Below are 11,580 nucleotides of genomic sequence, written 5' to 3' on the forward strand. Positions count from 1 at the left end.
GTGTGTGTGTGTGTGTGTGTGTGTGTGGTGTTTTTGTGTGTACATTTTGCATGAAACTACTTAAAAGCAGTGGTTAATTTGTGTGTTTTAGTTTTGTCAGAGATTGATAGACTAGAAACAGTTTGTATATTATTTAATTTATCTTTGATTTCCCWWGTCAGGAGTTTTAATTTCTGCAATAAATCAGCCTCAGGTCACAAAAGAAAACTATGTTTTCCTAGCACTTTACTAAAAAGTAATTGTGTGTCTAAGTCAATTCCCATATGTGTGCATTGGAGTGTGTGGTGTTTTTTCTTTTTTCTTTAGCCCACAGTGTGTGCTCATAATAGGTGCTCTCTCCTCTCTAGGCTGATTTCATGCATCAGCAGCCTTGTCTTTCTAAGGGTAGAACAACAAAAGTGTCATCACATATTGATATATTTCTAAGTTCACATATATAAAACATACAGTTACAAAAAGATCTTGCACAGAAACCTGGCAAACAAGAACCTCACAATGAAGACAGTAAATATTTCAGATTAATTTAGTGGGGCTCATTGCACATGAACTGATTCAGAACCGTGTTTCTTTACTTTTCTCCAGCCTGTGACGATGARTGCTCAGGTTTGCTGATAAGCGACATGGACCGTCTCTATCGCATCATCACTGATGTCACACTGACCACACCCCTCCCACCACCTTATAAAGCTTTGTACCGCTTTGAAAACATGACAGAGGAGCTCAAGGTAAAATTAATATAAATGCTAACTTTATTTGTTTCTATGCATGTTGGTTCTGGGTAATATTGTTCAATAGAACAAGCTTACTGAGTGAAACTTACTATTTATAAATATATCTAATAGTAAACTTAAATGTTGCATTACTTTGAACTTTTTGACATATTTTAGCATGTCTTGTTTCCCACACGAGTCAAAGTGAAAAATKTTCATATATTTTGCTGCTTGAAAATGGGTGMAATTTATACTGGTAAACACATCTCAACCACAAATTGTTAATTTACTGTGAATTTCTCCCCTTCTCTGAGGTTTTGGCACAATGAGTCAGCTGGTTTTAATAATAAAAAAACATGAATACATTCTCGTACATAAGAATTTTTCACAAAATGCTGTGTTGCCTCCATGTTAAATATTTTAGTCTAAACAAATCAAAAGATCGTGTAAGAAGTAAAACTTTTGCAACAGAACAGATTGTTCAGTAGATAATAAGGTCATACAGGAACTCATATCCTGAATGACAAAAGTAAACATTGAGCTGACAACGGAGATTTTAGATTGATGGCTTGACTACTAATAAGGTAAAGAACTATTGCTAAGACTTATTTATGCAACAACAAACTGGGGGAAAAAAAGTGAAGTGTTTTAAGATGAATAATTGGCCACTTTGCAGAATTTGATCAGCAGCTGCTGCAGTGTTTACATATTTAAGCAAAAATTAATGAATTAATTAAATTTTTTTTTCAAGCACATTGGATCCTTTTCTGCAAATATAATTTTAACATTTCTGCTTGATTCTAGAATCCAGAATTCTGAATCTAGAATATCTAGAATCTAGAATAGTCGATTCCAATTCTCCTTTTGAGTTGAGACTYATGAACACTCTAGTTTTAGGTCCTATTCTCAAATTTCCAACCACCACTTTACAYCAATTGTTTTCCAGCTTCCCAAGATTGAAGCATATGTTTAAAAGAAAACTAATTTCATTTCTTCTGACTGTTTGTATTTTGTTAGTTTTGAAAGTGTTATTTATGGGAAATTTCTTAGTGCAAATAATTTTTCWGGTTCCTGTGTTTCTCAGCCCTGCAGCAGAGGTCTGGGTGGTTGCAAAAACATCGCTCGAGGCCACATTGTGTCAGACATTTCTGTCTAATACTTTCATCTTCCTGTTTCCCTCTGAAGCACATGTTATCGCCTCACAAAGCTCCGGAGAGATTACTGCAACTGGCCGACTCCAACCTGGGATCACTGGTCGTTGAGATGGACCAGCTGCACAGCAGGGTGCAAATCCTTTGGTTTTTCTTTCAACTTTACATTAACCTGTGTCTGCTTTCTTTTCTATTCGTCTCAATTTCACTCTCTGTGTAGCCAAAGGAATTGTGGAAATTTGAGCTCTGGTGTTGTGACTCAGTCATTTCACAAAGCAAGAGCTGAAAATTGCACTTTTCCCATATTTGAGTCTTGAGGATGTTCCACATATAGACARCCATATGGTGAAATTGTAAATATACTGGATTTATATAGGGTTGGGCTAAAGTTTTCAACAAATATCCAGTGTCAAGCACAAAAATCCATCAATAAAACAYCCTGGTTCATATCCAGTTGGCCGTTCCTCCAAATCACATTCGTGACGCCAACATTGCCTACCCTACATAAGCACTGATGTCACCCAGGAGGACTGCTATTTAGGACAAAATCTAGAGACTTCCCGAAGCCCAGTTGATCTGAGTTACTGTGTTGTGTTTAGGTGCAAAAGCACAGACAACTCTCACAGGTTTCCAGYCTGCAGCTGTGACTCAATTCAGTCAGTAAAATTTCCTCAGAAAACATTTTATGAATTGGCATAATGAACCCAAGTTGACTCCAAATCTGTCAACTCAAGCCAATAGTATAAACAGTCTTTGTATTCATCCTAATTTGATCCTAGTTCAAGGTATTTCTGTGGAGTACCTTGAAACGACATTGAAGCTGCAAAGAGGTGAAGGKATGGGCATCCCTTCACAATTTCATGTTTAGTCCAGCTGAGCTCCAGGAGCTCAGTTTCAGCATGTAAGAAGCCACCACCAAAGTTCCAAAAAAGACMGTAATCTGGGTTTCCACTAATCTGGTTGAGTTTTGACTTTTAGTGTTTTTCTCTGCCATCAAATATCGTAAATCACAAGCAGTCTGACCCCTTCCCGTATGCCACYTTTTGATGGGAGGCCCTACAAWGGGCCTCAACTCCAGTCAACAAAGCGCACCAGACCATAATCCTYCCACCTCATTAAGGTGGAGATTCTGTGAAAGAGCAGTTATATGTTTTTCCTTCTCTCTCACTCTCTGAATGTATGTGCTGTCGTGGCTGTCTGTGAGGGGAAGTTAACCAAAATAGAAAAAACACCTTTTGAGTGTAGGGGTCTATACCTATCAAATGGAGAAAAAGAACACCAACATTCACGCTGTCGAGCTGCACCCTTTTAGAGACTGAATGTCTGACATTTGTTGACAACAGTACTGTCCCCCACATCCCATCCCCTACGCGCTTACTCACAAAAACACCCTGGCTAAAATTACATAACATGGTCTTGTCAAATCTCAGCAGAACATATAATTATCCTCACTCTCCAACTGTGTGTGTGCGTGCGTGTGTTAAATTGAGTGTATTGGTGTGATTTTCATGCCTGTCAAAAATCCTCCTGTGTTCTTGGTCTTGTCTTGATCTTTGAATGTGTGAGGTTCTGTTTTCTCTTCATGTCGGTACGTTTTCCACCTTTCTGCACGCAGTATTGATTTGTGTTGTGTTTGTATTTTCACCCCACTACAACRTATTCACCTATGTAATGCCTGTTTATTATTTTATGATGTAGCTGTATGCGTTTGTGTTACAGGCAACTAAGGTGTCTGCTGATGGAGAGCAGGTGGAGGACGATGCGGACAGGATTCATAAACGAGCCGAGGACCTGGAGCAGTTCATCAGAGACACGCTGCTGGGAGCGAAAGGTAAAAAAAAAAAAAAAAGAGCTCTGTCTCTCCTTTATTAGCTCCTTACAAATCCTGTCAATGTTTTCGTGAATCTGCTGCATTGTTTCACTACATTTTGTTACCACAATTAATTTAACATTTTATTGAACTCATCATAYCCTGTGAGGAAAGATGTATCACTTTACAGAATATATGCAGGAAAATAAGGAGGGTTGAAGAAACATCTAGTTTCCCAAACATCTCAAGACRTAATGKTCCTTAAAATACAGTTTTTTCCATCTTCCAAAGAGGGCTTTGAGRAAAAMCAGCCAAATGGGCTCAGCTAATGGAGGAAAGCACCTAAAAATTGTTACTGATGGGCAAATTGTGGTACTCTATATAGGCTGCTGGTGCAAAGTGATGCTGCAGCGTTCAACAGATTCCTCAAGCTGCAGCATCACAATAACAAGCTGGATAAAGAGCGAATGTTGAAGGAAACTAATCCATCAGGCCTCTTCGTCCATAACAGCATTTTTAGATGATGGGAAATTACTCATCTAATTTTCACTGGTAATTGGCAAGCTAATATACAAGTTAGAACAAAAATACTTGTAATCTGTTTTTGTTGGTAACAGACATGTTTTTGCTCACTTTTAGARTTTATTTTCCTCTTAATTTGTATCTTTTCTCTATCACTGTCAGCTAAACTCTGAGAAGGTTGATAAAATTATGAAATAAAAAAAAAATGACGATATAAAATCATTTGGCAGTAGTTATCTTTTCCTATTGAAAAAGGTTAAGTTGCCGTCTATCAGTTTTGATGGATGAATAAATAAAATGTTACTCTAATTGTGTTTTAAATGTAAATAATCAGCTTTGTTTCATCTACCCATGCTACAGTGATGTTTTCCCACATCATCTCTTCTAAACCTGACCTCAAATTGAGAAAAGTGTCATAAAGACATACTGACACTTCAATTCCTGTTAATAAATTAAGTTTTATCTCTTGTTGAATWAAAAAAWATATATTTCCTGTTTTGACTGAAGAAACAAACGCAAACTTGATTTGAATTGTCCAAAGCAATATCTATGCTGTTATTTTCAGCAGCATTAGAGTTAATTTTTAACGTTTCAGACAAAGTTTTAATCTCCTGCTTTGTCACAATGTTTGTCACAACAAGCTGTGACAAACAAATGAAAAKAAAATAGATTATTTTTCTACCTGCACGATTCAAGAGAGCCATACTTCTTTACATCTCAGAAAACACAGTTACCACAACCACTGGCAATGAACTTAAAAAACACAGTCCTCGATAAGAATCAATTAATCCAATTTATTTTATAGAGGACTATTTTTTACAGTCATAGTTTACACAGACTATAACATACAAGTGGTGAAATATGATCCACCTTTGGTGAAATAAAGCTATATAAATTTTGTACTGAACCTTTCACAATTCAAACTCACTGGAATTGTATTGTAAGCAGTTACACGTAATGCATGGTAGGGATGATTGAAGCACCAAGGTTTTTTATTATTATTATTATTATTTTACCATTATAAAATACGTGTGGTCTTTGGGGGGAAAAGTTGCCAGATCAACTCATTCTGACTTGCAGTGGTCGTCTCTTTGTTGTTGCTCCCAGCTCTCTGGCCCGCTGCCTAATCACAGTGTGATTATAGTGTGTGCTTGCACGCGTGTTTCTAGGAGAGTAAAAGAGAGACTGTGTCCTGGCTCACTGAATGATTGAGAGTAGCAATTAGAGACTTAATTAGTGGCCGTCACAAACACACAAATACACACCAGATACACAAATGCCTTTGCCAGATTCTGCACATTTGTACCACTCTGCACACACAGACACACACTGAGGCAAGAAAATACTGTACACAATTTCCTCACACATGTTTGCCAGATACCTTAATATGATTCCGTCCACGTTTTAAGTGTTTAATTGGTTCTTAAATCTTACTATGTAATTATACGGCTGTGGCACACACTTTTGTTTCCTTTGTGCACACACTGGTAGAGGAGCCATGCACATGCGTACACACACGCAGTACAGCTGTTCATTAGCATGATGGCTTAACTCCTGTCTTGGCTCTAATCACTTCATGTTTACACTTCAAATGAGTGAAATGCAACACTGCCACAACACACACACATGCATAACCATGAAATATTTCAACTTATTTCAGTCAAATAAAGTTTAGATAAAGTAACACATACACAYGCACACGCACAATTAAGGAAAAATACTAATGGACGGTTATTTTTATTTTTTATTTTTGCTTCTGCACTGATGCACAAAATCCTCATTAATGTCAGGCAGGTTGAGTTTTACTCAAGTGMGCCTTGGTATGTTTCACCACTGATGTTTTTGAGATTTTACTGACTCTAATATGATAAAATAGATACATGGCTTCTAACAAAAAAAACCTGTCTTTAAATGATGGATTGCTTAAGATTGAGTTTGACTTCAACTGTGATTAAAGGACTAAAGATCAAAGGGTGAAAATTTTCAGTTATTAGCTATTAAAATGATTTAGTGGATGCAGAGAAAAATGAACATACTGTACTGTGTGTTTGTTTGAATTGAGATTGAATCTTATTTTACACAATGATTCTGGGTTTTTCTGATCCTTTCAATTTCTAGTTTTGAGATCTTGCAGCTTATTTCACTTTAGATTCATAGTTTTTAGTGTTTTAAGTTCTAATAATTGATTAAGATAGCTTGTGTCGTTATAAACACTGACAGGTGAAGTGACTAGTACTGTCTTTTTTTATTTGCTTATACTGGTATTTTGAAAGGTGAACTGGTGGTGAGACAATTTAAGAACTGAACCAAAGTGCCACTGCATTTACACAACACTGAATCTGCAAAGCCTTAGACCAGTTATTTTGGCCCGGCTGATACCTRTCTGAACAAACAAACATTGGACATGTAAGTATGAAAACAAAGCAATGGAACAAGGTGGCCTTGTCTCAAAATCTTAAGATGCACTTTGGAAAGAAAATAAGCCGACAGAAGCAGAATGTTCTTGCAATGTTGAGCTGGGAAACCTTATTCTGCCACAGTGTGGATATTACTTTGAAGCGTACAACCTACCTAATCATTGTGCCACATCATACAATCCATTTCAGAGAAATAGGTTTTCTTGAATTAGATTCATTCTTTCAACAAGATGCTGTGCAATAGCACAATGTGAAAACTGTTTCAGGAGGAGCAAGATGATTTTCGAGTGTTGACTTTGAGTCCAAATTACCCAAGTATTCAGTTAATGATCTGTGGGGTTTGCTGGACAAACAAGTCCAATCCATGGAGGCCTCACCTAAATGATCTGCAGCTGATATTTAGCTGTCGGATAAATCGGCACACCGTCAGGCTTCCAGTGGAGTTCATTACAGCTCTAACAAGTGTAGTTTAAAGAAGTCATAGCAATGATTTTGAAGATGGAAATGAGAAATATTTATGCCCATCGACCCTTTAATACCTTGATCCAAGTTGCTGGAAGTCTTTTACATACATCAACAAAAAATATCCCCTTATTCCACAGTTTCTGTTGCAAATGAAAACCAAGCTTAAAATTAATGTCTAAAATGTAAAATTAGATTTGAAATATTTGTTGGCATTTGCACCAACACAGTTTCAACTCCCAGCTTTGTTTTCTCAATTTCCTACAGTTGAAACACAAGAGAAGCCGCAATAGTGTTTTCCTTATTGTTTTCACAACTGCAGCTACATGAACTCAATCTGTCCGTTGGCAGCGTCCTCATAGCAGTGCCTCTGCGTGTCTCTTTACGTCCAGACCTCCAAACCAAGGCAGCTGAGTTGAACAAGACCCTCTCGCGGAAAGATGGAGCTCCAGACAAAAGCCTTAGCGAGATGAAGGAGGAGATCCAGGCAATGCTAGCTGAGATGAGAAAACGGCAGCTGGGAGGGATGAAAAGCATTGCAGAGGAAGAGAAGGAGTATGAGAACACACACACACACACACACACACACACACACCCATGGCTCAGGTGTTTTACCTCTCTCCCACACAGAGATTTTTTTTTTCAGTCATCTATTTTATTCTTTAATACATAAAAAGTGGATAAACTGACTCTCTTTTTTGATATACAAAGTGAAAAGTTGTTTTCAAAGCATTGAGAAAACAAATATTTTAATTATAGTCATGTATTTTTTTGCATGGTTTATTTTTTGTTCAAAATATCTTGGTATATTTTATCATCTGCAGCTCAGGATAATGCTTAATGTATCTGTTTGCATAGTGCCTCCTGTAATTTTTGCATTATTTAATAACTCCATTGTCTCTTGCATATCTTGCTTGCTGCTGAGTCTCCTCACCACTTATTTTTTCATATTTTGTTTTTTTAATTTCAACCAACCAACAAAAGAGAATGAGGAACAGATGTGAAAAACATATTGAAAGTTGTTTTTTCCAACTATTTCTAATACTGAATGTTTTATGTTTACTCTTTCCTCAAAACAAGGCAGCAATTGATTTTTTAAAAACTTCTCACTTTTCAACTTTTACATTTATTTGACTTTTCTGTTTTACCTTCTATCTCAAATGTTTCTCTTTAAAATTTAAGTTAGAAATCAAAAAATATTTTGCRAAACAGCATTTTATGCATGAAAATGAAGGTATTTGTTTTTCAAAATTGTATTTGTCTAAGTTTGAGTTGTTGCATCATAATAACTCGACACTTTAAAAGATGTTCTACAGTTAATAGTAATTTCAATTACGTTTCTTAAAATTGGCTGTTTAGCTTTTCYAGTACATATTCAGAAGAAAACAGGATAAATAATCCTAAATCTCAAAAAATCTATTGATTTATTTTCTTGCTTTGTTTCTTTTTTGACACTGGAGAGCTAAAAAGGTGAGCAGGTATTTGATAGCCGCACATGTCTTTCTGTTTGTTGTAGCAAAGAGGTTTTTCACCATCACTCGTTAACGTTCTCTCTCATTCTCTCTCAAGGCATTTGGCGGAATTAGCAATCTGTCTCTTCATACCTCTTTCCCCTTTTGTCTCTCTCAGCAGTAAAGGTCGATGAGTTAATTAAAAATATCACCGTAGGGGCACAAACGGAGACAGTCATAAAGACACAAAGAACATGTAATGAGACAGAAAAAACACAGGAGAGGGGGACAGCTGACGGATGGATAGAGAGAATAAGTGATGGAGAGACAAAGAGAAATCGCTTCAGCCACTAAATGAGTTGGTCTGCACTTCATTATTTGACTGACGCCTGAGGGGAGATTTCATCCAGAGCACCAGATAAAAAAAACAAACAAGAAAAAACAAATTTATGGCTCTATGAAATATGCAAAACTTTCAGCTATGCAGTAGTTTTTATATATTTCTCACATTGGACGTATTGTTAGTATAGCACTGTCAAGCAAATTTGTTCACATGCTGCAAATTACATTTTATTTAATTCATACACTCGATTTAGAACGCCAGCACACTAGAGCAATAGATGCTGAATGACTAGACAATCCTCAGTTGTTTATATTTTTCTCGTGGTATTCCCTACAGGGTTCATTAAAGTTTGATCATACCCAATCATTGCATTCCCCATATCCTCAAACACTGTGAAATTTTCCTTTGAGTGATATTATCTGGAGGACACGAGATCCTTCTTGTGGTAATTATTGATGTAAGAGAAGAAAAATAAGACTCATTAAAGGGTGCGATTGTAAACATGAAGCTACTAAAGTATTTTAAATGCTTCCAAAGAGAGAACGCTCACTAAAAGGGCATGCCACCGCAACACACATCACAATGTTGCGAACCAATGGTTACTCTGTATAAAACAAAGCATGTTGCTAGCAGTCATTTTGCATACTTTCTAAGGTTTGTTAACCATACAGAAAAGCTACARCAAAAGATGCCGTCAGTCACCTTGACAAACTCCAGTTAGTGTTTTATATTCCAAGTACCAKCAGTGGTACCATSACCTTGTGACTCACCTGTTTTAACATTTGTTCATAAAAAGCAGTTGTATTTCACAGAAATGATCAAACTCAGTCTGTCAATGATTAAAATTTGCATTTTAATGTAACTGATAAAGCAACTTTTAGATGCTTAGTTACCAAACAAAATATAGAAATATTATCACCAAATCATATTTATGCTGTAGAAATTACTTCTATGTCTAATTTTACTACTCTATTATAACTCAGGCTTATATAAATATATGTGAATCAATCTGTTAATAGTATATTTCATATACTTTTGTAAATCATGAATCTTCACAGGGGATAATTTATATTCAATATTGGAAAGGGCAGATTTTATGATTTTATTCAGAGATAKAAAAGGTTATAAAAAGACAGTRAAAAGAATCAGAATTACTCCCAAGTCCAGTTTGATTAATATTATCTATGTATATTTACACACAGTTGCTGATTAGAAACATAAGGAAACATCTGAACTAACTACAGATATAAAGACAAACARGCTTATATTAAAAAGAAAAACAGGGTGTTCAACAAAATACAATACAACTGAATCGTCCTACATTGTGYCTCTTTTGGAAACAGCAGCTCTGGCTTTATGAAGCTGAAGCTTTCACACAACATCTGGTTCTTTTCTCTCTTTCATCACTTCAAGGAAAACTTTCTATTGTTGATACACTGAACCTCGTCTCTCGCCAAGACATGGCTTAGCTCTTGCTGTGACTAACTGTATGTGCTCTTATAGGTTTGAAAACTGGCTCAGAAACAGGTAGAAGATGCCATTAGTTTTGTGGTGTTTTTTAGTTGTTTATGCATTTGTAAAAAAMMCCACATATAAATAAGTTCTCCTCCTGTTTTATGAATCATAATATCCATATCCAAGATRTGAATGTAAATGAACTTTCTTCCTCCTCTGCAGTCTAGCAGAAGAGCTGTATCAGAAAGTCAAAAGGATGTTTGGTGACCCTCATCAGGCCACTGAAGACTTGAAAGCAGAGGTAATCATGATCTCTGGTTACAAATCTTGTTTTCAAATGTATTAAATGACTTTGATTACCTCAGTACCTCCTCGTGTGTTTCAAAGATTAAAGAGAAGCTGTCTGATCATGAGGAGAAGCTCCAGGAGGCTCAGGATTTACTGAACTCTGCCCAGGGAAAGGCGAGGCAGGCTGGCTCGCTGGCGGAGCAAAACAAAGCCAACCTCACCGCTCTGCAGGTGCAGCCCAACTCAAACATGCATAAGAATCAGGACATAATTGTCTGTCAGACTGTAAGGTTGACTATATATATATATAGTAAATGTTAATTTTCTGCAGCTGTAATTAAACTGTTTTTCTCTTATTAAAAGKTAATATACCTTAAAGTGTTTCTACTCCACCAGCTGTTAAGAGTTTGCAGTTTAACTTTTACTGCTTAGGTTCAAAATGTACATTAAATCTAAAAAAAAAAAAAAACATGCTTAGGTCTTTTGCAGGTAGCTGCAGCTCTTTACGACTGGTTCTCCTGAAATAAATTGTTTAAATGCCTATTAATTTCTTAGATTATTTCCTTGGCTTTAGAATGTTTCTTTTTCATCAAGAAGAACCATAAAGTGCTTTAGATTAAACAAAATAAAATGATTAACAACTTCAAATACTAAAAAAAATGAATGAAATGAACAGATCTGAGAAAGTTCCTAAAAAWATTAGCACTGGAATGTTGAAATTTTACGTTAAATTCTGGGAAGATTGTGATGTATTTGGTATCTTTATCATTTTTAGTGATGCAACAGATACAGGAGAAAAAGATTTATTTCCATTTGAATAAGTTAGGATTTTATCACTTTGATACAACTATATGATTTATGGCTCAGCTCTTGAAAGTTCAATAAAACTGGTCAGATACTAGTCGGCTATATGTCATGTAGAAATTACCTGAAAGAAAAAGCCAATATTTAGCAAAACTCCTTTTCTGGCA

The 11,580-nt window shown here is 36.1% G+C and overlaps 1 protein-coding gene across 1 annotated transcript in view; it reads left to right on the forward strand.

Moving 5' to 3' along the window:
• Nucleotides 1–11,580, forward strand: part of lama2 (laminin, alpha 2) — a 154,763-nt gene that overhangs the window by 113,284 nt on the left and 29,899 nt on the right. Inside the window, exons 33-38 of the mRNA XM_008397932.2 lie at nt 583–725; nt 1,896–1,994; nt 3,581–3,692; nt 7,465–7,627; nt 10,544–10,622; nt 10,709–10,894. Coding sequence (XP_008396154.1) covers nt 583–725; nt 1,896–1,994; nt 3,581–3,692; nt 7,465–7,627; nt 10,544–10,622; nt 10,709–10,894 — 782 coding nt within the window. The remainder of the gene's footprint in view (nt 1–582; nt 726–1,895; nt 1,995–3,580; nt 3,693–7,464; nt 7,628–10,543; nt 10,623–10,708; nt 10,895–11,580) is intronic.

This window comes from Poecilia reticulata, linkage group LG21 (genome assembly GCF_000633615.1).
Source record: "Poecilia reticulata strain Guanapo linkage group LG21, Guppy_female_1.0+MT, whole genome shotgun sequence".
Lineage (NCBI taxonomy): Eukaryota > Metazoa > Chordata > Actinopteri > Cyprinodontiformes > Poeciliidae > Poecilia > Poecilia reticulata.